Source organism: Chiroxiphia lanceolata, chromosome 17 (genome assembly GCF_009829145.1).
Source record: "Chiroxiphia lanceolata isolate bChiLan1 chromosome 17, bChiLan1.pri, whole genome shotgun sequence".
Lineage (NCBI taxonomy): Eukaryota > Metazoa > Chordata > Aves > Passeriformes > Pipridae > Chiroxiphia > Chiroxiphia lanceolata.
In genome coordinates, this window is record NC_045653.1 from 2,874,980 (window position 1) to 2,899,661 (window position 24,682).

General features: G+C 55.6%; 2 protein-coding genes across 3 annotated transcripts in view; one reads left to right on the forward strand and one right to left on the reverse strand.

The window, feature by feature from the left end:
• The first annotated feature begins 6,168 nt into the window (after positions 1-6,168).
• GSS (glutathione synthetase) lies at positions 6,169-16,735 on the forward strand. Its single transcript, XM_032704701.1, has 12 exons — positions 6,169-6,304; positions 7,775-7,920; positions 9,288-9,363; positions 10,113-10,252; positions 10,389-10,505; positions 10,636-10,716; positions 10,991-11,068; positions 12,655-12,721; positions 13,332-13,526; positions 13,942-14,023; positions 14,350-14,539; positions 15,132-16,735. The coding sequence occupies exons 1-12, from the start codon at positions 6,176-6,178 to the stop codon at positions 15,253-15,255; spliced, it is 1,425 nt and encodes a 474-aa protein (XP_032560592.1). The 5' UTR covers positions 6,169-6,175; the 3' UTR covers positions 15,256-16,735.
• Positions 16,736-17,015: 280 nt separating this feature from the next.
• ACSS2 (acyl-CoA synthetase short chain family member 2) overlaps positions 17,016-24,682 on the reverse strand; it is a 30,992-nt gene continuing 23,325 nt past the window's right edge. For both annotated transcript variants that reach the window (XM_032704692.1, XM_032704690.1), the window contains 10 exons: positions 24,392-24,562; positions 23,485-23,618; positions 23,110-23,242; positions 22,615-22,671; positions 22,263-22,343; positions 21,576-21,684; positions 21,376-21,444; positions 20,084-20,260; positions 19,268-19,342; positions 17,016-18,784 (listed from right to left, as the gene is read on the reverse strand). In XM_032704692.1, the coding sequence (XP_032560583.1) occupies positions 18,657-18,784; positions 19,268-19,342; positions 20,084-20,260; positions 21,376-21,444; positions 21,576-21,684; positions 22,263-22,343; positions 22,615-22,671; positions 23,110-23,242; positions 23,485-23,618; positions 24,392-24,562 (1,134 nt within the window). In that variant the 3' untranslated portion in view covers positions 17,016-18,656. The remainder of the gene's footprint in view (positions 18,785-19,267; positions 19,343-20,083; positions 20,261-21,375; positions 21,445-21,575; positions 21,685-22,262; positions 22,344-22,614; positions 22,672-23,109; positions 23,243-23,484; positions 23,619-24,391; positions 24,563-24,682) is intronic.

Genomic DNA, 24,682 nt, shown 5'->3' on the forward strand with positions numbered 1-24,682 from the left:
TCCCAGACAAAAGGTGACCCCACACAAAGCTCTTGCTGCCCACAGAGTGCCCAGGCTGCCCCATCAACTGCACCTAAAGCCAAAGGTTCCAGGCTTTCTGTCCTGGGGGAAAGGGCTGCTCTTCCCTTTTTTCAGCCCTGCGCTGCAATTGCTGCTCCCACCTCCCCAGAACTGAATACAAACGAAGATTCCTCCCAGACAAAAGGTGCCACCACAGAAAGCTCTTGCTGCCCATGGAATACCAAGAGTGGCCCACCACCTGAACATGAGAGACAAAGGGTAAAGGGCTGAACTGCCCTCATTCTGTTTTTGAAGCCCTCCACTTAAATTGCCAGTCCTACTCCACAAAAACACAGACAGTCACAGACCTACCTCACAGGCCATCAGACAGAGCTGGGAGGGTGGCTGTGTTCTTCCTGCTCTCCCTGCCTGGACGACCTGCTGCCCGAAGTGCCCTGCCACGTCCTCACTGACATGCCACACCCCTGTTTGCCTCCTCCTATTGGCCACACTCGAGGTCGTTTGTACTCCCTGGACCAGTTTATATCACCCAGAAACGACCTGGACTCCATCCCCTGGTGAGCTGACTATGGCCTCGCAAGGCAGCTGGGCACAGCTGGGCTGAGCTGGGAGCAGTTTCTCCCTGCAGTTTAAATCTCCCACAGACACTCTCAGCTCCATCCAATGATCAGATGATTAGAGCTTGCAGGGCAGCTGGGCTGAGCGTGGAGCAGCTTCTCCATGGACTATAAATCTCCGACAAAGAACCTTGGCTTCTCCCTTGGTCACCTCAGAAAGCCTCGAAGGGCAGCTGAGCTGAGCTGGTCTGCTCAGATGCCAGGACAGAGAGCACTTGCTGCCCATGGAGTGCCCAGGCTAGCCAACAAACTGCACCAGAAACCATGAAGGTAAGGGTTTTCTTTCCAGAGGAAAAAGACTGATGTTTGCTTGCAGGAATCGTAGAGCTGAAATAGGAAGTCCAGCTCCAAAAATTGAATATGGATGAGAATATCTCCTAGACAAAAGGTACCAGGACAGAAAGCACTTGCTGCCCATGGAGTGCCTGGGCTGTCCCACCAACTGCACCACAAACCAAAACAGTAAGTGCTTTCTTACCTGTGGAAAAGCGATGTTGTTCAATTTCAGGAATCCTGTGCTGAAATGGACAATCTGACTCTCAAAATTGCATATGAACGAAGATTCCTCCCAGACAAAAGGTGCCAGGACACAAAGCTCTTGCTGCCCATGGAGTCCCAGGCTGGGACACCAACTGCACCAGAGAGCCAAGGGTTTCAGGCTTTCTCTCCTGGGGATAAGGGCTGTTGTTTGCTTTTTTCAGCCCTGTGCTCAAACTGCCAGTCTTGCGCAGAGAATGGACAGTACATGGCTGTCGTGCTGCTGGGGGACTGTCCTCATCCCAGCACCATGTCCTCCTCCTCATCTTCATCATTGACATCCATGTCCTTCATCTCATCCACCACATCGACTTCCATCTCTTCTTCAAACTCTTCCACATCCACCTCCATCATCTCCTCTGCATCCAACAAAACATCCACGTCCATCTCTTCCTCAGTATCTCCACCAGTCTGTGTAAGGGAGCACAACCTCAGAGAGGGGTCCCTGTCCCACACCAGCCCCACTGAGCTCCAGGCTTCCTGGGAAGTCAGGGGTTTCCCACCTCCATGGATTGGCACTGTACATTCACTGGGAGGAGGCTGCCCATCCTGCTGGGATGGCTGCTGAGCTCCAGACAGTAGGTTGAGTCCAGGACTGACAAGTCTCTCAGGGATCCCCTGATAAGGGTGCCCTGGGAGCTGCTGACGGTTCGCTGGCAGCAGGGGAATGGCTGCGTTGTGCTCGTCGCCGGGCCCTGGCAGTTCCACATGGAACACGGGCACAGCTCTGGCAGCTGTGATGTCACAGGAGTTGTGGAGACACTCTGCAGTGGGGATGGGGATCAGGGAATGATGGAATCCTTGAGTGGTTTGACTTGGGAGGGACCTTGAAATTCATCTTGTTCCAACCTGACCAGGTTGCTCAAATGGTCCTTGAATGTTCCCAAGGATGGGGCACCCACAGCCTCTCTGCACAGTCCCTGCCAGGGCCTCACCACCCTCACAGGAAACAATATTTTCCTAACACCAAATCGAACCCTGCTCTCTATTAGTTTGGGCCCCCTGTCCTGTCACTACAGTTGCTGACCAAGAGTCACCCTCCGGCTTCCTTGGAGGCCCCTTCCCACACGGGAAGGTTTCTCCCAGGTCTCCACACAACCTTCTCTTCTCCAGGCTGAAGAGCCCCAACTTTGGCAGCCTGTCTGCAGAGGGGAGGTGCTCGAGTGCCCTGAGCCCCTTGGTGGCCTCCTGTGGCCTTGCTGCAGCAGTTCCCTGGCCTTGTTGTGTGGGGGACCCCAGAGCTGGAGGCCGCACTGCAGGTGGGGTCTCCTGAGAGCGCAGCAGAGCGGCAGAACCCCCCCTGCCCTGCTGCCCCCAGGGCTGGGGATGAGCCCAGGACACGGGGGGGGGCTGGGCTGAGAGGGCACATTCTAAGGGCCCATGGAACAACAATAATCTTTGACATGTATTTAAAGAAGCACAACAAAACTACAACATATAAGACACGGATCCTGAATTTATTGATGTTTTCAGAATTTTCTTAATAAATCCAGCATTCTTCTTTATAGAAAGGACAGTCTTCTTGATGACAACACTATTAATATCAACAACCATCTTCTTAATAAAAATATCTTCTTAATAAAAACAACTATCTTCTAAAAAAGCTATCTTCTTAATAAAATACTATCTTAAAAAGAAACCTTATCTTCTTAAAAAAACTATCTTCTTAATAAAAAACTATCTTCTTAAATAAAAATCTATCTTCTTAATCTATCTTCTATATACAAACAACAATCTTCTTAAAAAATCAACAATAGAAAACGTATTTACAGAAAAACATGAAAAACTATGTACAGCATGGCTGATTCCATGGCCGGCGTGTCCGTCAGTCCTGGAAGAAAAGCAAGGGCACGGTCAGTGCAGTTGGGCCTTTCTGGGTGTTCCCTGTGCCCCCAGCCTGGCACACACAGCAGGTGACCCTGGGGCAGGGCATGGCCAGCACGTGCCTGTCATGCTGCTGGGGGACTGTCCTCATCCCAGCACCATGTCCTCCTCCTCATCCTGCTGGTCGACATCCATCTCCTCAATCACCTCCACCACATCGACTTCCATCTCTTCTTCCCACTCTTGGATGTCCACCTCCATCATCTCCTCAGTATCCAACACAACGTCCACATCCATCTCTTCCTCCATATCTCCAGCAGTCTGTGTAAGGGAGCACAACCTCAGAGAGGGGTCCCTGTCCCACACCAGCCCCACTGAGCTCCAGGCTTCCTGGGAGGTCAGGGGTTTCCCACCTCCATGGATTGGCACTGTACCTTCACTGGGACAAGACTGCCCATCCTGCTGGGATGGCTGCTGAGCTCCAGCAGGGAGAGTCCAGGACTGACAAGTCTTTTACAAATCACCTGTCGAGCTTTCCCTGGGAGCTGCTCCGGGCTCGCTGGCAGCAGGGGAATGGCTGCGTTGTGCTCGTCGCCGGGCCCTGGCAGTTCCACATGGAACACGGGCACAGCTCTGGCAGCTGGGATGTCACAGGAGTTGTGGGGCCACTCTGCAGTGGGGGGATCATGGAATGATGGAATCCTTGAATGGTTTGGCATGGGTGGGACCCTAAAAATCATCTTATTCCAACCTGACCAGGTTGCTCAGTGTCCTGTCCAAGTGGTCCTTGAATGTTCCCAGGGATGGGGCATCCACAGCCTCTCTGCACAGTCCCTGCCAGGGCCTCACCACCCTCACAGGAAACAATATTGTCCTAACATCAAATATAATCTAACCCTCCTCTCTGTCACTTTGAACCCCTTGTCCTGTCACTACAGTTGCTGACCAAGAGTCACCCTCCGGCTTCCTTGGAGGCCCCTTCCCACACGGGAAGGTTTCTCCCAGGTCTCCACACAACCTTCTCTTCTCCAGGCTGAAGAGCCCCAACTTTGGCAGCCTGTCTGCAGAGGGGAGGTGCTCGAGTGCCCTGAGCCCCTTGGTGGCCTCCTGTGGCCTTGCTGCAGCAGTTCCCTGGCCTTGTTGTGTGGGGGACCCCAGAGCTGGAGGCCGCACTGCAGGTGGGGTCTCCTGAGAGCGCAGCAGAGCGGCAGAACCCCCCCTGCCCTGCTGCCCCCAGGGCTGGGGATGAGCCCAGGACACGAGGGGGGTCTGGGCCTGAGAGGGCATGTTGAGATGCAGATCTGGGGCTGGTGTCCAGTTGTTGTTCTCTTGGCTGCACAGAAGCATCACACCCCCTCTCCTCACCAGTCAGCCATGTTTTCAAACCCTCCTATCACAGGTCCCAAACCAACTCCAACCCCGATGCTTTTGTTGGATCCTCACAGCTGTATCATAATGAGCCATGGAAATGCTGAAGTTATTCTGTTACTCCAACAGGAACACAAATGATGGCCTGGTGATGGCAACAAACCTGTTTTCTCCAGTTACACTGGGTTTTTTTTGTGACCAACAAAGCGTTTTTCATCTTATTACACTTCTTCAAGGGCAGAGTGAGTTAGGACTGACAGTTCCTTTGTATTTTTAAATAAAAAAGGCGAAAGGACCTGATTGGGTTTGGATTTATTTACATATCAATTTTTTCTGTTCCTTATACAGAAATAACCCTGTCCCTGTCCCACACTGTCATTTCAAGCCTCATTGCTGGGAATGTCCTACAAATACTTGAGGCTGTTGTGAGAGCTGAGATTTCCCAGTTGTGCCCAACTGAGGCCCAGAAGAGCCCCAGCCTTGGATTTGTGAGACACAAGGGCAGAGAGCAACCCTGTCCTCTGAGGGACCAAGACAGAGGGAGGGAAATACACAGCTCAAGTGGGAGAAAAATCCCATCTTGCACTGAGCCTCAGGGCACCCCAGACACTGCCCTGGACCTGGGAGTGCCTCCCAGTCCCAACACATGGCCATGGACATTCCTGGGGACACCTGGGAACACTGAACAGCCTCTGAGAACAACAGAGGACATCAGGGATGGGGCCTGCATGGAGGAACCCTCAGTCAGCCCCTTCCCAGGTCCAGTCGGTGTAGTGCAGCAAAGGGATGTGGTTAAAAAAATGGAAAACAGGAAGATATTTCCAATGCCTTTAATTTCCCAAGACAGGGGTGCAGTTCCTCTGTGTTTCCCTGCCTACAGGGGGTGAATTTCAGCTTATGCAAAAGCAGGAGATGATACAGCTCCAGTGCATACATGACAGCGAGTTAACCTTAAGCTGTGTTATGGAACCACAGAGTTGTTCACGTTGCAAAGGCCCTCAGAGACCATCGGGTCCAACCATCTCCACGGCTTTTATCTCTCAGCCGCCCGTGGGCTGTGCCCTCTGCAGGCACCGAGCAGCCCCTGGTTGCAGAGCTCGGATTTCATCAGCCAGAGTGATCTCGTCGTTCGCATGACATCACGATTTGACGTAACGGTGTGACGTTACGACATCGCGATATGACGTCACCACACCCGCTGCGCCCCCGGCGCACGCGCGTTCCGTGGCCCCTCCTTCCGCACGCGTCACGGCGCGAGGGGCGCGCTCCTCCCCCCGCGCTGATTGGTCCGCTGCGCTGTCAATCCAGCATCGGGGCGGGGCGAGAGGGGCGGGCCCTCGAATCACGTGGCGGTCCGCGGGGCCGGACCGAGCGGCTGGAGCGGGGTAAGTGAGGGGGAAAGGGGCAGTGACGAGGGGCGACGGCTCGGGGTGGTCCGGGCACGGGAGCGCTCTGGGGACCGGAGGTGAGGGACCGGGAGCTGGGGAGAGACCCGGTGGGATCGGGGGTCGGGGCACAGTGAGGGGCCAGGGGCGCAGGGAGGGGCGAGGGTTCAGGGTGGTCGGGGGTCAGGGTACAGGAAGGGTCTGGAGGCCGGGGGTCAGGGACCGGGGACAGGGCAGGGACCGCGGGGGTTCAGGGGTCAGGGCACAGTGACGGGTGTGGGGAGCGGGGGTCGGCGAGGGGACGGGCACCGGGGGCCGGGGGGCCAGGAAAGGGCCAGGGATCAGGGGACAGCGAGGGTGGAGGGGTTCGGGGGCCGTGGCGGTGCGGCCAGGCGGTGACCCCGCTCTCCCCGCAGCGCTGCCATGGCCTCTCCCTGGCGGGACGTGGTGCGGGACGCGGCGGCCGTGCGGGACGCGGCGGCGGTGGCGGTGGACGCGGCGCTGCTGGCGGGGGTGCTGATGCGGACCGGGGAGCAGCCCCTCAGCTCGGATGTGAGTGCGGGGCGCTGCCCGGCCAGGGGGTCCCCGAGCCCTTCGCAGGGAGCAGCTCCCGGCTGGAGCTCACAGCTCACTGCCCATCCCGCTCATGAGACCACCCTGCTCCCCTTTTCCAGTACAGCTCCCCTTTTCCAAGGAGAGGGACAGATCTGGGAAGGCGTAAGAAGTTGCCGGTTGTGGTGCTGGCAGTCCGTCCCTCTCTCAGCCTCTCACCGCCCATATGAACCTTTGAGCCACGGGAGAGTCTTACGGAGGGGCCTCTGCTTTTGGCGTGTTCCCAGCTGCAATCAGCCTTTGCCCCATACCTGGGACAAGGTGACAGGGATGGAGGTGGCTGATGTGTGGGATTTACCTGTGGGGAATCCCTGGCGGCGGGCTGGGGTGGGAGGCACTATCTGTTGGAGAGGTCTCAGAGGAAGAAGTATCCCTGTGCAAAAGGGGTGGGACAGTGTTGGGGACAGGTCCCTGAGGAGCCTGGGGACAAGCAGGCAGCTTGCAGAGGTATGAGGAGGGAGGTCGTAGAATCATAGAATCAGCTGGGTTGGAAGGGACCTCCTAGATCATCAAGTCCAACCCTTGATCCATTACCACTGTGGTTGCTAGACCATGGCACTAACTGCCACACCCAGTCTTATCTTAAAAACCTCCAGGGACAGTGGATCTACCACTTCCCTGGGCAGCCCCTTCCAGTGTATGATTACCCTCCCTGTAAAGAATTTCTTCCTAACATCCAACCCAAACCTCCCCTGGCACAGCTTAAGACCATACCCTCTTGTCTTGCTGACAGTTGCCTGGGAGAAGAGACCAACCCCCACCTGGCTACACCTTCCTGTCAGGGAGTTGTAGAGAGTGATGAGGTCTCCTCTGAGCCTCCTCCTCTCCAGGCTGAACAGCCCCAGCTCCCTCAGCCTCTCCTCATAGGACTTGTGCTCCAGTCCCTTCACCAGCCTTGTTGCTCTTCTCTGGACCTGCTCCAGCACCTCAGAGCTGCTCCCTGATGTCAATCCCATTGTCAGGTCAGGGCTCTGGGGGATTTTGAAGAGTGAGAGGAAGAGGAAGCCTGGGAGGAGAGGCTGAACACACTGCCAGTATCCCTTGCTTCATGTAAAATCCAGGTGAATTGGGAGCTTCTCTCTGGTATGATATTTTGACTTTGAGGGTGGCCCCATGCCTGAGCTGTGGGCTGAGCCAGGAGTCCGGAGTCACCCCTGAGTCTGAGCAGGGATCAGAGGAAGTGACTCTGATGGCCAGAACCCAGGACTGACAAATTCCCCTCTTCTCTGACACTGAGCTGTTCTGGAGACGCTGCCCTCCAGTTTGGGTGGAAACAGGGCATCCTTCAGGGGGAAGCACTCAGCCTGAGGAGCTCTGGAGAAGCTGCTTTCAGACAAGCAGGAGAGGCACCTCTTGATCCCCTGTGCAGCTGCCCAGGCCTGAGTGCTCTGCTCCCTCCCCCGTGTGCAGGTGGTGAATTACGCGCCCTTCACGCTGCTCCCGTCTGCGGTGCCACGGGCCTTGTTTGAACAGGCCTACGCTGTCCAGCAGGATTTCAACCTGCTGGTGGATGCCATCAGTCGAAACAAAGAATTCCTGGAGCAAACTCTGGCCAGGTAACGTCTTTGCATGTTGCATTTTAAGGGAATATTTTAAATGCCAAGCATTTATCACCTTTCGGGCATTCCTGCCTTCCGTCCGTTCATGTCCCACCAGCTGAGGGGAGCACTCCTGTCCTCAGCAGAAATTGCCTCCTTTGCTGCATTATTTTTCCTAAGATTAATTCCCAGCCAGTCTGTGTGCTTGGAGGTCTCCTTGAGCCTCAAAACTTGGGACATCTGGCCAAGAGCTGACTCCCTGCAATGATCTTCAATGTTGCCAGTGTGTCAGGCTTGTGAATTCTTACATGTGAGCTTGTTGGCCCCCCGGGCCTTAAATGTAAATCACTGGAATCTTTGAGTCTTGGATTCAGAAGTCTCTTTTAGTCTTATTTTGCATCTGCCCATGGCTGTCCCATAACCAGCAGCTCTGCCTGCCCACAGTTATGAGGATGAGGTGTCCCTGTCCCCACACAGAGCTCTGATCAGTCACTCTGTGTCCCCTGATTTCCCGTCCACAAGCTCTGGCTGCTGGGGGGCTGTTGAGCTCTGGCTCCTGGACTCTGCTGGATTTATCTGTGGCTGTTGCCATGGGCTGGAGTGACCCTGGCTGTTTGCCCCATAACTGTAGGGCTTTCACAAATCTCACCCCCCTTCCTGCTGCCTGCTCTGTGCTGCCTGTCCATGGGTGCTGCAGGCTCTCTGGCACCGGGACAGAGCAAAGAAGGCTGTTTTGCAGCATCCTTTTGTTTTGTTAAAGCCTTTGAAGCTGTTTCAATGCTTGTGCCTGTTCCAGAGCTGGCTGCAGCCAGAGCTTGTGGGGGCAGGTTTGTACCTGTGGTTAAGAAATGCAGCACCTGTGGCTGTGTGTGCTCAGGTGTTGCCCTGTACCAGGGCAGCTCCCTGGAGGTGCTGCTCAAGTAGCTCAGGGATTTGGGACCCTGAGGAAAAGCCAGACCTACTCCATCAGGGCAGGGATTTGTAACCTGACAGGACAGGAGGAACTGGATGAAGCTTGAGAAGCATCTCTGAACTCTTGTGTGCAGGCACAGGGAGACTTGTGGTTCCTGCCTGTGGCTGCAGAATTCTGCTGTGTTTCTTTGCCTTTGCTTGTCCCATCTCTGCCCTGCCAGTGAGTCACCTCTGCCTTTTGTGAGGTGAGGCCTTCTGTGGAGTGGCTGTGCTGGGCAGACTGGGTTTGTGTGTGGTTTTGCACTGTGCATTCATGGGGAGATGTTTCACAGTGCTGTAGCATGTTACTTGAGTCCCAGCCCTGCTCCTTGTGCTGGAGAATGTCCCTGCTAAGGGTTTTTTTTCTGGAGAAGAATTTTCTCGTTCCTCTGTGGCAGCATCAGGGAACTGATCTGGTCTGTGTTTCCCTCCAGCACCATCAAGGTCGATGACTTCACAGCTCGACTCTTCAGAATCTACATGCAAGTTCTGGAGGAAGGCTTGGCTCAGGTACCTGGGCAGGGGATCCTGGTGGTCTGTTCCCCTTGGCACTGAGGTGGCATTGCTGGGCTCTGAGCCAGGCTGGTCTCTCCCTGCACTGCCATATCTCATCACAGCCCATGAGCTCAGGACCTTGCCCTGTTTGAGTTGTGCCCTTTGGTTGGTGCCACTGGAAACAGTCAGGCCTGGAGTGGGAGGATTTGATGTGGTTTGTCCTCTGGGAGCCTTGGGAGTGTGCAGGGACATGTGTCCTGTCAGGACCTGCACCAGAAGCTCCTTTACTCTCCCGAGTGTTGGGAACTCCTCTGGAGCACTGGGAGGGCTCTGGGCCCTGGGCAAGGGGCAGAGCACCCACAGGCATGGCTTGCAGAGGTTTTTATCAAAATGAAGGTGACAGGACAAGGGGGAATGGATTCAAACTGACAGGGAGTAGGTTTAGATGAGGTATTAGGAAAAAACTCTTCCCTGTGAGGGTGGGGAGGCCCTGGCACAGGTTGCCCAGAGAAGCTGTGGCTGCCCCATCCCTGGAAGTGTCCAAGGCCAGGTTGGATGGGGCTTGGAGCAACCTGGGATAGTGGAAGGTGTCCCTGCACATGGCAGAGGGTTGGAATGAGATGGTTTTTAAGGTCCTTTCCAACCCAAACCGTTCTTTGATTCTATGACTGGATCTGCCCTGGGAGGATTTTGAAGTGACGTCATCAAAGGGTTTTGCAGTTAAAGGCAACAGGAGACCCCACCACCCCTCCCCTCTGTTTCAGACTGTATTTTTAGGCATCAACCGCTCTGATTACATGTTTGACTGTGGGCTGGATGGCACAGCAGCTCTGAAGCAGATAGAAATAAACACCATTGCTGCCAGTTTTGGGGGCCTCACCTCCCGCACGGCCGATGTCCACGGGTAAGGGACCCTTCTGGCACTGCTGCAGCTGCACTGCATGGGCTGCTGCACTCCCTGTCCTCATGTGCTCTCCAGACTCTGCTCCCTTGGTCCAGCTGGGGCTGTCATGGCACTTACAGCTTTTTTTGTTCCAAAGGCTGGTGTTGAAAGTGCTGGGAAAGACTAAGGAGGCATCACGCCTGCTGCCCAACAACCCATCGAAGGGACTGGCCTTGGGAATTGCCAAAGCCTGGGAGCTCTATGGATCCCAAAGGTAAGGAGAGAGCAGGAGAAATTGAGCAGGAGCAGTGCAGGAAGCCTGGATCACAGTGATGAAAAGCTGGTGATCCTGGGTGCATGTGGAGTGTCTGTGGGTTTAATGGTGCCCCTGGTATCTCCTGCAGTGCTGTGGTGATGTTTCTGGTGGAGGAAATCCAGAGGAACATTTTTGATCAGCGATGTGTAGAAAATGAGCTGTGGAACAGGTAAGGATTGAATTTCCCTGGGATGGAAAAGGTTCAGTTTTAGGAAAGGGAAGCAGAGAAAACTGCTGCCTGATCTTGGTGCTTCCCTCAAGGCAGGAAACATAGGATGGGTCCCTAAACAGGGACTGTCTTGGGCTGCAGGATCCCTGTGGCTCCATAGTCCAAAGCGTGGGGTTATTTGTGAAAGAACCTACAGATCCTCCTTGTCCATCTGTGATTTCCAGCTCAAGTAACTCTGCCCATCCTGCTGACTGTCCCACTGCTCTGTTCCCAGGAACATCCGTGTGATCCGGCGGCGGTTCAGGGACGTGTTTGAGAAGGGGTCCCTGGATGGCAGCAGGAGGCTGTACATGTGAGTATGAGCCAAGGTGTGCATTCCTGGGCACTTGGGGCTGGAATGGGAATTCTCAACCAAACCTGGTGGTGTGTTTTGAGTACAAACAGTGACTGTCTGAGGCAGCAGTTCCCCTCCGTGCTCCAAGGTGCTGTTTCCTCTTGGAGCTGACATGGTTTTGTTTTCAGAGTGGTGAGATTTTGCATACACAAAACTTAATTTCCTTCCCTCAGGCCACAGCCTCCACTGCTCTGTGGGATCTTTACCTCCTCCACGTACACCTGCTGTGAACAGCCCTGGCTGTTTCAGAGGCTTCCACAGAGCCATTTCCTGTTTACTGCTCACATGATGCTCTGCCAGGAGCTGGGCTGGGTTGTTAGTGCTGGAGGAGGAAGCATTCCATGTCCTTTTGGGATTTCTTGGGTTTGAACTCAGTGTCTTGCCCACTCCCTGTGGAGACCAGGACGTGCAGGTCACAGACCCTTTGAATGCTGGTTGGTCCCAAGAGTGAGGTTGAGAGTTGGTCCCAAGTGTGACATTTGTCCTGTTTCCAGGTAATGTGCTTGGAGCTGTACAAACCTGAAGGAAGACATGGTTTAATGCATATATTTTTTCTGTAGTTAGGCTGGTTTGACCTTTGATGTCTGTGCTGTGTTTGATTAATGAATACATTTGTCAGGGCTGGATAATTGAGGGGAAAGTGTATCCCATGTACTTCCTCCCAGGCACCCTCCCCTCTCAGTGCTGGATTCCTCTGCAGTTCTTCAGCAGCTTCCTGACCCCGTGCACAGTTTGTGTGGCCAAAGCTGGGGGCTGTGGTGTTCCAACTGTGCTGACAGCCCAGCCCTGGCAGGGGCTTTGGTGCTTCTCAGGTTGTTGAGTTGAGGTCCTGCCTGTGCCACCAGAGGAGGACCCTGTTCCCTCCCAGCTTCAAGAATCACAGTCACAGAGTCAGGGAAAAGGCCTCTAAGATCAAGTCTTACCTTTAACCCAGCACCACCAAACCATGACCCCAAGTGCCATATCCACACTTTAGATCCCTCCAGGAATGGTGGCTCCATCACTGCCCTGGGCAACCTGAGCCACTGCTTGGCCACCCTTTCAGTGAAGAAATTTTCCCTCATATCCAGTCTAAACCTCCCCTGGCACAACTTGAGGCCAATTCCTCTCCTCCTGTCCCTTGTTCCCTGGGAGCAGAGCCCAACCCCCCCCGCCTCCCCCCTCCTGCCAGGGAGCTGTAGAGAGTGAGAAGATTCCCCCTGAGCCTCCTTCTCTCCAGGGTGAGTCTCCCAAGCCTGGTTACGAGTGGCAAAAACTGTTAGAAAATGTGGTTCTTGCCTCCCTGCTGGGCTGAGTGTCAGAATTATTGAGCCTTTGGTTACAGCACAGGCCAGGTATCAGCTCCCCATGTCTCAGGACAGGCCAACCCAGCTGGGGCTCAGTGCAGAGGTGGCAGGGCTTGCAGTCCTCAGCCAGGAGCACAACAGCCTGGGGGCCAAGGAGAAGGGGCAAAAGCTGCAACATTCTGCGTGTCTGACCCCGTGGTGCTGGGGATGGGGCAGGGCCTGGCCTGGCTCTGTGAACGCTTCTGGTTTCTGTTCCAGAGACGGCCAGGAGGTCGCAGTGGTGTACTACAGGGAGGGCTACGTGCCACAGACCTACGACCAGCAGGTCAGTGTCCACCATCCTGCTCAGGGAATCACCCCCTGGGAGTTTGAAATGCCCCCTGATCCCAGGGGCCTCTGCCCTGTGCAGAGAGGGGTCAGTCCTGCCCAGCATGGCTGAGAGCACTGGGGAGCTGTGACTCCGGGGAGCATTGGGTGACCCAGGCAGTAAGAAAAATGGGTGTCTTCTTTTCCAATCACCACCCACAGCGTGGTCTCTAAGTGCAGCACTGAATTGATGCTGTACAATATGGGTATTGGCACCTGCTTAAAGGATTTAGACTTGATTACAGACCGTTCTCTGTGCTCTCTCAGCACTATGAGGCTGCAGGTAATAATGATACAAAACAGATCTTGCTGTTGTCTGGAGATGGCAGCACTGGACAAGCTGGGGAGGGAGAACTGGCAAAGGCAGTGGATTAACCTGGCTCTGCTGTTCCCAGCAGTGGTGTGAAATCCATGTCTGCTTGTCTCCAGAGTGCTGCTCCCCCCCGCCCGTCCCTGCCAGCAGGGAGGGAGCAGACAAATCCTGTGTCGATAACTGAACAGAAGAAAGCAGAGGAGACCTTTAGTGTTGTGATTTTCCTGACGGGGGGGTTGCTCTGGTTGTGCCCCAGAACTGGGAGGCGCGGCTGCTGCTGGAGCGGTCGCGGGCGGTGAAGTGCCCTGACATTGCCACCCAGCTGGCGGGCACCAAGAAGGTGCAGCAGGAGCTGAGCCGCCCGGGGACGCTGGAGAAGCTGCTGCCCGGCCACCCCGAGGCTGTGGCTCGGATGAGAGCCACCTTTGCTGGACTCTATTCCCTGGACGAGGTGAGTGGGAGCGGGGCTGGGTCGGGAATGGACACGCAGATGTGTGCTTGGCCTGTGTGATGCTCTTTGGTTCAGGAGGTGAGAGGGCTTTGCTGTGGTCCTGGTAGATCCCTGTTGATCCTGCTGAGAGGGGCCTCTCAAGGAGCCCCTGCTGCTCCCTGGTGCTTTGCTGTTCAAAAATCCCAGAATCATTTAGGTTGGAAAAGACCCTCAAGGTCATCAAGTCCAACCTGTGCCTGATCCCCACCTTGTCCCCCAGCCCAGAGCACTGAGTGCCACATCCAGTCCTTCCTTGGACACCTCCAGGGGTGGGGACTCCACCACCTCCCTGGGCAGCCCCTTCCAATGTTTAGCAGCCCTTTTCTATGAAGAAATTCTTCCTGATGTCCACCCTGTTTCCATCCTTTCTTTCCAGGGTGAAGAGGGTGACAAGGTAGCTGCTGCAGCCATCGCTGACCCCGAACGGTTCGTGCTGAAGCCGCAGCGAGAAGGTGGAGGTACGAGCTGGGCTGGGCCCCTGGGGCTCTGCACTGTGGTTTGTGCTGTACCCAGCAGAGGCAGGAACTCTGTGCTGGCTCCTGGTCCTGGGCTGAGGGATAAAAGGTGGGGTGGCTTGTGGCTGCTCGTAGCCTTGGGGATTAGTCATGGCAGTAAGGTAGTGCTGCTCCTGGAGCAGCTCCTGAGGCCCCAGTGCTGGGTGTGGGGAGCCCAGGCAGCACCTGGGGAGGCAAAGGCTGAGTCATTTGGGCTGCTGGGCCACAAAACTGGGGGCAGTGGCTTCTGCTGGGCTGGGAAGCGCTTGATGTGCTGGTTTTGTTGTCAGGGAACAACCTCTACGGTGAAGAGCTCAGGCAGGTTCTGGAGAAGATCAAAGACAGCCCTGAGAGAACCTCCTACATCTTGATGGATAAGATCAAACCCCAGCCAACACTGAATTACTTGCTGAGGGCTCACAGTCCCCTGCAAGTGTCCGAGTGCATCTCCGAGCTCGGTATCTTCGGTGTCTATGTCAGGTGAGGAACGTGCTCGTGTTCTGGGGCTGGTTCCCTGGTTTTCCCCTCTGTGCTGCCCAAGCACAGCAGCAGGACAGATGTCTGGGGAGCTGTAGGTGCAGGGGACAGGCGTGACTGTTCAGTCTGTGCCCCTGGCAGAGCTCTCTGAGCACGTGTTCAAACACTGAACTGCTGCTCTGAACTTGCTGCCAAACGAGTTGTTGAAAGACCACAGCGCCTGTGCTGGCAGTGACGGCTGTAACGGCCACGTGGAACCAGCGTGTCTCATCCCTGACTCCTGGGAGCGCTTCCCAGGTTCTGGATGCAGCCCCAGGAAGCCCTGGTGATCTCTGAAATGTCTGAACGGGGTCATGTTCAACCCTAAATAGCTGCTGCTTTTGTGTAAAACCCTCACAGACCCAGAGAAACGTTCCCATAGCGTTCAAGTCCTTCTCATACAGTTTTAGGAACAAAGGCACTCTGGTGGCGTTCAGACCCTGACACTGTCTGTGTGCAAATCCAACCAGAATGGCCAGTGGAGCCAAGGCACTGTGCAGGACAAATGGCAGGAGCTCTGTGCTCTGCAGGGACTGAGTCTCCCTCTCCTTTGCAGGCAGGGCCAGGAGATGGTGCTGAACGAGGCCGCCGGGCACCTCCTGCGCACCAAGGCCACCCAGCACGCGGACGGCGGGGTGGCCGCCGGGGTGGCCGTGCTGGACACTCCCTACCTGGTGTGAGGAGCTGTGCCCCACCCACCCTCCTCACCTGCTGCCTGAAGAGCTCAACTGCCACAGGGATTTCTCCGTAGGGTGGACTTGCCAAGGTCTGTTGCGCCGGGGGCTGTGAGGAAGGACTGTGTGGACACAACTGCTCCAAGGTCCTGTGTGCCAGCGCCAGCTTCTCCTCTGTGATTCCCTCTCCAGGGATAAGGGGTTCCCTTGCTCTGCCTGACAGGGGAACCTGCCCCATGCACAGCCCAGCTGTGACCTCCCGGGCCTGCCTGGATCTGGGTGTCCCCTGGGAGCTGGGGTGTGTACAGCAAAGGGTGAGGTGCCACAACAGGCCTTTGTGCTGCTCCCACTTCTGTGCTCCTTGATGCTGCAGTATTTCTGGAGACACACAAAGCCTAGGGAACGAGAGGAGAAAGGTGGATGTGCGAGTAACAGCCTTCATCTTCACACAGTGCCTCAGTGCTTTCCAGGTTAGACAGGAGAGCCCAGCTCCACATGCCGTGGCCCCTCCAGCCCTTGCTGTGCTGCTGCTGCTCTGATTCTTACTTCTCCCTGTGCCTGAGGATCCTCAGGGTTCCTGCACAAGGGACAGCTGCCCTGGGCAATTTGCCCAAGGGCCTTTTGCTTGCTTTTTTTTTTTGCTTTTGCTTTGCCCAACTCCAGTTGTGTTGGACTGGGTGCTCATCTCAGGCAGTGCCTCTGTGCCACACAAGGCAGGCAGCAGTGCAGAGTCCAGGGCTGCATCTGCTCCCACTGCCTCCTGCAGCCCTGTCCAGCAGATCTCCACAGGCTGGCATAAGGATCCCTCAGCAGTGGTGGCAGATCCCAAGGGGATGGTGAATTGGAGCCTTGTGTCACAGCCAGCACCCTATTGAACCCTGAATCCCCCCAGGCTTGTGCCAGTGCATCCCACTGCAAAATCATCTTCCATCCCACTGCAAAATCATCTTCCCAGGGAGCCCTGACCTTAGAAATAGTCCTGCTGGGATGTGGGGCAGGCTGGGACTGGGAGCTCTGTGGCAAGGAAGCCAAAGAATTGCAGGAGAGGCTGGGCAGGCACAGCTCCAGCACCTTACTGTGGGACCAGCACCAGCAGACAGATGTCTCCCTCCAGGTTTCATGGATCACTGGGAACAGCACAGCAGTGGAGGGACAGGGAGGAGTGTGGGCTCTCCTGCTCAAGGTGTTTCAGCTCTTCCTTCAGCTCCTCTTCCTCCTCAGCCCTAAAAGCTGCACCTTTCTGGCAGTGAAGAGCCCAGGCAGCCTCAGCCTGACCCTGTCAGTGACAGAGAAGCAGCACAGAGCCAGAATTCCTGGAGAATGGATGTGCTGAGGGACAGCCCTGCCGGGCTCATGGCATCAATCACCCATCAGTCACCTGGGGAACAGCCCTGTTGTGCCTGTGTGACTGATCCTGGGATTCCTGGGGGTTTTTTGGGGGGGTTGATTACCCCCAGCCAGAGATTAAAAGGAATGTGCAATCTGACCATGCTACTTGTGCCAGGTTTGTCTGAGCCCAGGTGCTCACCTTGCCAGGTGTGCAGAGATCCATGGCTGTGCCTGGGTGGGGACCAGAGCTTCTGCCCTTGCCCCAGCAGCTGTTTCACAGCCTGTAAATCCCAGTCCATGGAAAAGCATCTTGCTGGCAGGAACCTGCCTCTCCCCGTCCCCAAAAGCCAACCCTGGTTATGGCACAGCCACTCCAACAGCACTGAGCACCCCTTGTCTCCCCCAGACTCAACCCACACACACTCTAAGCCTGTTTTCATTTTGTTTTCTTGAATTTTATTTCATTTTGCATGAAATTCTCGCTGTTTTCCAGCCAAAAATTACATAGCTGACAAAAAGGTAACAGAGGAGCAGCGAGGATGTGGGAATCCTTGTCACCAAGGTGGCACAATCCAGTGGTACAGAGCTGTGGGGGCACATGGGACACCAGCAGGCACCCAGGGTACAGGTGACACGGGTGCTGTGCCAGTGAGAGCAGCAGGTAGGGAATGAGACTTGGGACTTGGCTGACAGCCCAGCAACACCTGCCCTGAGCCCCCCACCCCAGAGGCAGCTGCCTCCTCCTCCCCAGCCCAAAGTCAGCTCAGGTTGCAGGTAAAGCCTGTTAACACTGGCTCTCACCAAAACAGCAGCTGCAGCAAGTTTTAAAGCCCATTTCTCCTTTGGTTTAAGTGCAAAATCAAATGGTTCACATGCAGTTTCCATAGAGACATTGCAAAGGAGGTATCAGCCCCAGCTCAGCCCTGGCTGGAGTTAAATGTCCTTCATGGGAGGAAGGATGGCTTTGGCAGTCCCTGGTGGTGGTCAGGCTCCTGGGCAAGAGGGGTGGGGGTCTTTAGCTCTCAGCATCACAAAGCTGTGTCAGATTTGAGCAAACACTAACTTTGAACATCTCCCACTGTTTTTTCCAGATGAGGAAAGGTGGGACTCGCACAGCCCTGCCTGCCTTGGCTTCCCTGCTCTGTCAGTGGTCATGGTGCCTACCTGGGTCACCTGCCATGGGAAGGGTGCCTCTGGCATGGCTGATTCCCCACCATCCTTTGGTGTAACAACCCCCAATCCTCCCCCAGGAAGCAAAGGGAGCATCCAGCTGTGAGGTGGTGGCAGCAGGGCAGGTGGGAATGGTGCTCCTTGGAGCACATCACACCAAGGCTTTTCCCCTGCGTGGCTCCCTATAGTGCCCATGGCCAGTGAAAGACCCTGGATTGGGGAAAACACTCCAGCTGGCACCACACAGGTAGGAAGCAGCAGATCTTTGTATCAAATTGCTCTAAAACCTGTTTAAAGCCTAGAGCTCCCTCAAGCCTTGCCCCACTCCAGGCCCCAGGACCTCTGCTGGCAGCAGGCTTGGACAGTGGGTGCAAGACAAGCTGAGCTGTGCAGTGATGATGTGAGAGTGTTCTCAGTGTCCCTGCAGTTTGCAGCACCCCAGGGAGAAGGGGAAGCCTAGCAGGTGTGTGGGCAGTGGCAGGTGCACCTCCCTGGCCTGCCTGCATTGAGCAACTCCAGCACCACTTCCCTTCCAGCCCCCAAAGTTCCTTCCCACTGTGCACAAGGTGCCAGGGCCCCTCAATTACATAATTAATTAACACCCTCTACCGCCCCCCAAAAATTAAATTAAAATCAAGAATGAGGTGCTGCAAAAAGGGAGGGGGGTGAGTCCCTCTGTGCTGAACCCCAGATGTCTGATATCCATGGGGAACATGACAGACACCCTCCTGCAGGGCATGGACACGGCCTCTCCAGGGCCAGATCTCCCCGTCCCAGACATTGGTACATTCAATTCAAGAGGTGCAGGTTCCCTTCCCGGGCAGGCAGCGGTTGTTTGAGGGACCTGCTCATCAGGACACTGCTGCTGCTGCTGCCACAGTCCTGCTCAGCAGGGACAGGCCCTGCTGCTACTGCTTCGTGTCACACCTGCTGTTGAAGAGGTGTTTTATGATGCCCGGGTCTGCCAAGGTGGAGATGTCCCCCAGGTCTTGGTCATTTTTGGCAATCTTCCTTAATATCCGTCTGGTGATCTTCCCTGGAACGACAGCCGTGAGAGCAGGGATCAGTCACTGGTTTGTGTTGGAAGGGACCTTAAAAGATCATCCAGTCCCACCCCCTGCCACGGGCAGGGACACCTTCCATAGACCAGGTTGCTCCAAGCCCTGTCCAACCTGGCCTTGGACACTTCAGGGATGGGGCAGCCACAGCTTCTCTGGGCAACCTGTGCCAAGGCCTCACCACCCTCACAAGGAAGAGCTTCTTCCTTATATCCATCTAATCTACAACTGCCTTCCACCAGCATAAAACCATCACCTTTCTCCTGTCACTATCTGCCCATATAACAAGTCCCTTTCCCCAGGAGTCAGGATCTCTCCAGCAGGAGTGGGGAGTACCAAGACCTGCACTGAGGTTGCTTCCCCCCCCTAATTTGAGTGGCCCTGGACAAGCAGTGTAGGGCTGATGTCCTTCCACTGGCAGGAACTGTCCAGTTCCCCCAGCACCACCACTGGCCCCTTACCTGAGCGGGTTTTGGGCAGGCTGGGGGCATACTGGATGTAATCAGGTGTTGCTATCGGTCCAATTTTTTCTCTGACTGCAAAAAAAAAAAAGGATATTTTCATTGTAGGGATGAGGAGATACCACACATCCTCTCCAGTCAGGATGGCCAGGTTAAGACACAGCGAGCCCAGCTCCAGGGCACCTGGCAGGGCAGTGCTCAGGGCTGCTGCTGCACTGGAGCCTCTGCACTGTGGGACAGGGCTGCAAGACCTGCAATGCCAGCAGGGCCATAAGCACATCTTCCCACTTTCATTCCCTCCATCTTCCAGAGACCTCTACAATGGTTACACCAACCACTGTGAGTATTTTAATAGAGCAATAAGTGATTTGCTGTTGGGTTCCCACAGAGAAGAAGCTGCCACGGGTCCATTTTGTGTATTAAACGCTGCAGTTTGCTGTGGCAATGCAAGAGCTCCCCTGAGACCGGAGCACAAACACCCAGAGCACCACCCCAAAGCAACCCAAGGATCTCCACAGCAAGTCCCAGTGTGCCAGAGGGAGCCCTGCACCGGAGAGCACTGCTGCAAACAAAAGCCTGCTGAGCACCCCAGTCCCTCACAGGGCTGCCAGCTCCCACGAGGCACAGAGGGCACCACATGAGCAGCCAAAGGCTGGGAGAACTAATTTTAGTCTTGGCCAGCCGTGCTCTCTAATCAAGGGGGCACCTTGTCACAGTTGTCCCCGCTGCATTCCCCAGACCACACACACCCTCCTGCAGCACCCAAGCACCCCTCCAACCCCCTGCCCAGCCTCCCAAATATTTGGCTGTTGCTACCTTGTTTTTTCAGCTCATCCATCAGGTTCTGGGTGAACTCATGGCCCTCCCTCAGGGTCACAAAGCAGTAGAGGCACTCTCCCTTCAGGGGGTGGGGGTGACTGACCACCGCAGCCTCTGCCACAGCCCCGTGCTCCAGCAGGGCCGACTCCACCTCCGCCGTGCTCAGCAAGTGGCCTGGAAGCAAGGGGAGGCAGCACTTTACTGACCTGCAGGAAGAGGTCTGCGGGTGGAAAAGGCCCTGAACTACAGGTTTGAGAGCATCAGTTTGATTTGCTTGAGAACAGACAACAGCTGGAGGGAGAAACTCGTTCCAGCAGTGCTCGGAAAGCTGCCAGGCATCACTCGCCTGCAGAGCAAGGACACGTGCCCTGGCTGCTCCCCCTCCCACCTTTAGGCTTCTTCCTTTAACAGATCATGGACAGGTCACAGCTATGGGATTAAATAAAGCACAAGATGAGGAGGAGCTGGATTGGGCAAGAGGAGACCTGCCCACATGGTTAGCTGGGAGGTGCAGAGACTGGATCTGCAGAATCCAGGCTCCAGCTCATCGCTGTGGGGAGGTGGGATGACACTCCACATTCTGGGATAGGGCCACAACTCACTCCTGTACACCTCTGCTCCTGTTCCTGTGCTCTGACATCCCACCCTGGCACTGCTGTCACAGGAAGGTGGTCAGCTCCCAGAGCGATCAGCTGGTGCAGGATCAAGCACTGCTGATCAGATGAAAGGATCAGGTTTGATCCGGGGACAAGTACAGCACCTTCTCAGAGCTGGCAGGACACACCTGTAGTCTACAGCCTCCAGGAAAGGAGGGAGGGAGCCATTAAATACAGTGTATGGAAAATGATGGGCTGAGAAGCAGCTGAATCTCAAAGACTCCGTCAAGGGAGGTGGGAGAATCTCCACCTCTGTAGACACAGCTCCAAGCAGCCTGATCCAGCTTTGAGGTCAGCCCTCCATGGAGCAGCAGGCTGGATTAGGGACCACATGGTCCTGCCCAACCCCTGTGATCCCTAAATCCTCCAGCACAGAGGTACTGTGGGTGGTTACAGAAGGTGCCTTCCCTCCAGTGCATTGTCTCCAGGGGAAATGGTGCAGAAACTCACCAAGTCACAGCCTCATCTGTCCCTGAAATCACCTGCTGGGCAGAGTCACGGGTGCAGAAGCATCCCCCATAAACCAGGCAGCTTTTGTAACCAGTGTCACAAACAGATGCACAAGTGTCCCCCCCACACAGTAAGGTGTCAGAAAGCACACTGGTCCCCACTGAAGACAAAACTCCTGCTTACCAGAAACATTCAACATGTCATCAATTCGCCCCGTGATCCAGTAATAACCATCTTTATCTCTCCTGCAACCTAAGAATAGGCAGAAACGACAGCGTGAGGCAGCAGTGCCAGCCCTTGGAGCAACTGATAGGGGACTCTGAGGGCAGGACATGGCAAGGTCTCAGTTGCTGGCCCCTGTGGCCACACGTGGACCATCTCACCGTCTCCTGTCACGTAGTACCCGGGGAACTTCTTGAAGTAGACGGTTTCGAAGTGCTGGTGCTTCCCGTAGAGCGAGCGCATGATCCCCGGCCAGGGCTGCTTGAACACCTGGAGGGGAAAACACACACCTGGGCCACTGAGAGCCAAACCAACCACCCAGGTTTGCTCACTGAGAGCCAAACCAACCACCCAGGTCTGCACCACGGTGAGAGAGAGGCCAGGGAGCAGCACTCTGACACCTGCTGCCCAGGGCTGATCCACTGGGAAAGTCTTGCCAGGCTTGGCAAGGGGGAAGGAGCTTGGCTGAGGTGTTCTGTCCTCCTGCCTTGCCCACAAGTGCATTTAGTGATCAGCTGAACAGTTTGTAAAAGCTCCCAACCACTTAAGGCACTGGGAGAAGTTCCCACCACCCACTGGAGCCCCTTGTGGGGACACAGAATTAGTGGATAATCATTAAGGTTGGAAAAGACCTTTAGGATCATCAAGTCCAACCGTCAACCCACCACCTCCATGTTCTCCACTAAACCATGCCCTCAAGTGCCACATCCACACGTTTTTTGGACACTTCCAGGGACGGTGACTCTACCCCTTCCCTGGGCAAAAAGATGTGTGTATGCTACCAGGAGTATCCCACAGCTCATGGGGAAAGTACAAAGGGAGGGTGGGGGAGATGAGCCCATCCTTACCAGGTAGCCTTCTGCCTCTCCTTCCAGCTCTTCCCCCGACTCGCTCAAGATGGCAGGAACCACACCAAAGAAGGGGAATGACTGCAATGGAGGAGCAAGGAGACATGGAGGTGAGCCCACACATCAGACTCCCGTGAACCAGAGGGAGTGGGAGGCAGGGCAAGGGCAGCTTTGGAGAGGCTGTGGTACACGGAGCCTGTGAGTGCAGGGGGCCAGGCCTGGGATTTGGGGTTGTGGTTACCTCCCCACATGTACCACACTCCCACCACCCTCCTGGCAGGCTGCAACTACCCAGCCATGGTACAGACAGGGCCTTGTTGAGGCCCCTGGGGAGCAGAACCCAAGTACTCACAGCAGAGCCTGGCTTCATGGGGGTGGCAGCAGGAAGGGGTGTCAGCATGTGGCCTCCCTGCAAAGACAGGCAAAACCAAGTGAGTGTGGACCCTGCCAGCCCGTCCCACAGCTGTCAGCATCAGCTTGGTCACATCACATCCCAGTCAGGCACAGGCTGGTTGGCAAGGGGTGGAGATGGGGCCTTGGGAGGGATATGGCAGGTGACACAGAGCCTTTTTCTGGGCACAAAGCTTTGGAGCTGCTATGGGAGAAAAAGAGGGGGAGGAGAGCAGGGTCCAGAGCAGACCTTGGAAGAGACCCTTTGGAGGGGAAGGTCCCCCTTGGAGCCTGTTTGAGGTCCAGGAAAGGAAGAGAAGGTACACCAGAGTCTCCTGGGCAAGCCAAACAACTGGTCCCCACAGACCCAAACACCCACTCTGGCAAACCTGCAAAGAGACCCTGTGGGGAGCACGAGGGAGGGAGAGGTGGCAGGGACCCCCCAGTGAGGACTCACCGTCTCTGTCTGCCAGAAGGTGTCCACGATGGGACACCTCTCCTCTCCCACCACGCGGTAGTACCACAGCCAGGCCTCGGGGTTGATGGGCTCACCCACGGTCCCCAGCACCTTCAGGGACTTCCTGCTGTGCCTGCAGAGAGGAGGGGCTGGCAGGGGCTCAGCAGGCCATGGAGAGCAGCAGCTGTGAGCCCACTGCACAGCAGAGCCTGCAGGAACCCCTGGCCAACCCAAAATGTATTTGGGCCTTCCAGGCACAGTTCAGAGCCTTCTCAGCTCTTTTCCAGGGGGGACAAAAGGAGACCTTGGTTATTTTGGCATCTCCCAGTCAGCTCTGCTGTGGCACAGCCACACCCCTGTGCCACTGGGACTCACTTTTTGACTGGCTCCTCCCCGTACTTCATCAGCAGCCGGATGGCCGTGGGTGCTGTGTAGAACTTGGTCACCTTGTACTTGTCAACGATGCTCCACATTCGCCCGACGTCTGGGTAGGTGGGGACACCTTCAAACTGAGAGGACACAGGGCAGTGACACAGCTGTTCCTCACTGCTCCCCACCTGCAGCACCCCCCCCAAGCAGGAGGAGCCAAACTGCAGCTGGACCCTGGCATGAATGCCCATAGGAATGGCAGGGGCAGCACACACTGAAACCAGCCAAGGTCAGGGACACCCCTTACTGCTTCCTTGGGATGGATTTGGCATCACTCCCCCCCCGAGATGTCCTAGCAGAGGTCCCCTGACACCCCCTTGCAACACTTGGGTGGCCACCACTGTGACACAGTCCCACCAGCACAAATGCCCACATGGGAAAGGGTGAGAGGTCCAAACACAGTGACAGAACCACAACCCAAAGTACCAAGAACCCCAAAAAGGCCTTCCACCAAAAAAACAGTGGTTTTGCTGCTTGCATTTCCCTAGGGACTGTTGGGCACAGGTCTCTGGCTCCCTGATCTATATGCAAGTTACACTGCTAAAGGAGAGGTAGACACAGGAGTTAAACAACAGGTTGTCAAACCAGCAGGGAAAGCATCACTCCCTGATCCAGCTTTTGCATTAACCCCCAGCAGCCCTGGCTCCACTGGTACACAAGGCTTGTACTTTGAAGGGAAAGAAGCAGGGAAGCATTTGAAAAATTAACCACCCAAAAGCAACACACAAACTCACCCCCTGAGCAGTGACCAACCTCCCTCACAGAGCACTGCACACCATCACAGAGCAATGCAGGGATGCAGCTCCAGCACCACCATCTGCACTCTGCTGGAGTGGCAGCACCCAGCACTTACCAACACACTGGTTGCCCCGTTTGCCAGGGGTCCGTAGGTGAGGTAGGAATGGCCCGTTATCCATCCGATGTCGGCCGTGCACCAGTACACATCCTCGGGTTGGTAATCAAACACGTATTTAAAGGAGGTGGCAACAAAAATCATGTATCCACCCACAGTGTGCAGCACACCCTGTGAGGAGAAGGCACATAAGAGTCAGGGAGAGCTCCCACCTGAGCCCGAGCCCTCCCAGGCCAAGCTGAGCATCACCGAGCTCCAACAGCAGCGAGCAGGAATGACCAGCACAGCCTC

Excerpts from the sequence above, each read along its gene's own strand:
- GSS (XM_032704701.1), top strand. The coding sequence starts at position 6,176 with ATGGCCTCTCCCTGGCGGGACGTGGTGCGGGACGCGGCGGCCGTGCGG. Across the intron at positions 10,717-10,990 it reads GAAAATGAGCTGTGGAACAG|GAACATCCGTGTGATCCGGC; the intron begins GTAAGGATTGAA and ends CTCTGTTCCCAG. Across the intron at positions 14,024-14,349 it reads GCCGCAGCGAGAAGGTGGAG|GGAACAACCTCTACGGTGAA; the intron begins GTACGAGCTGGG and ends TTTTGTTGTCAG.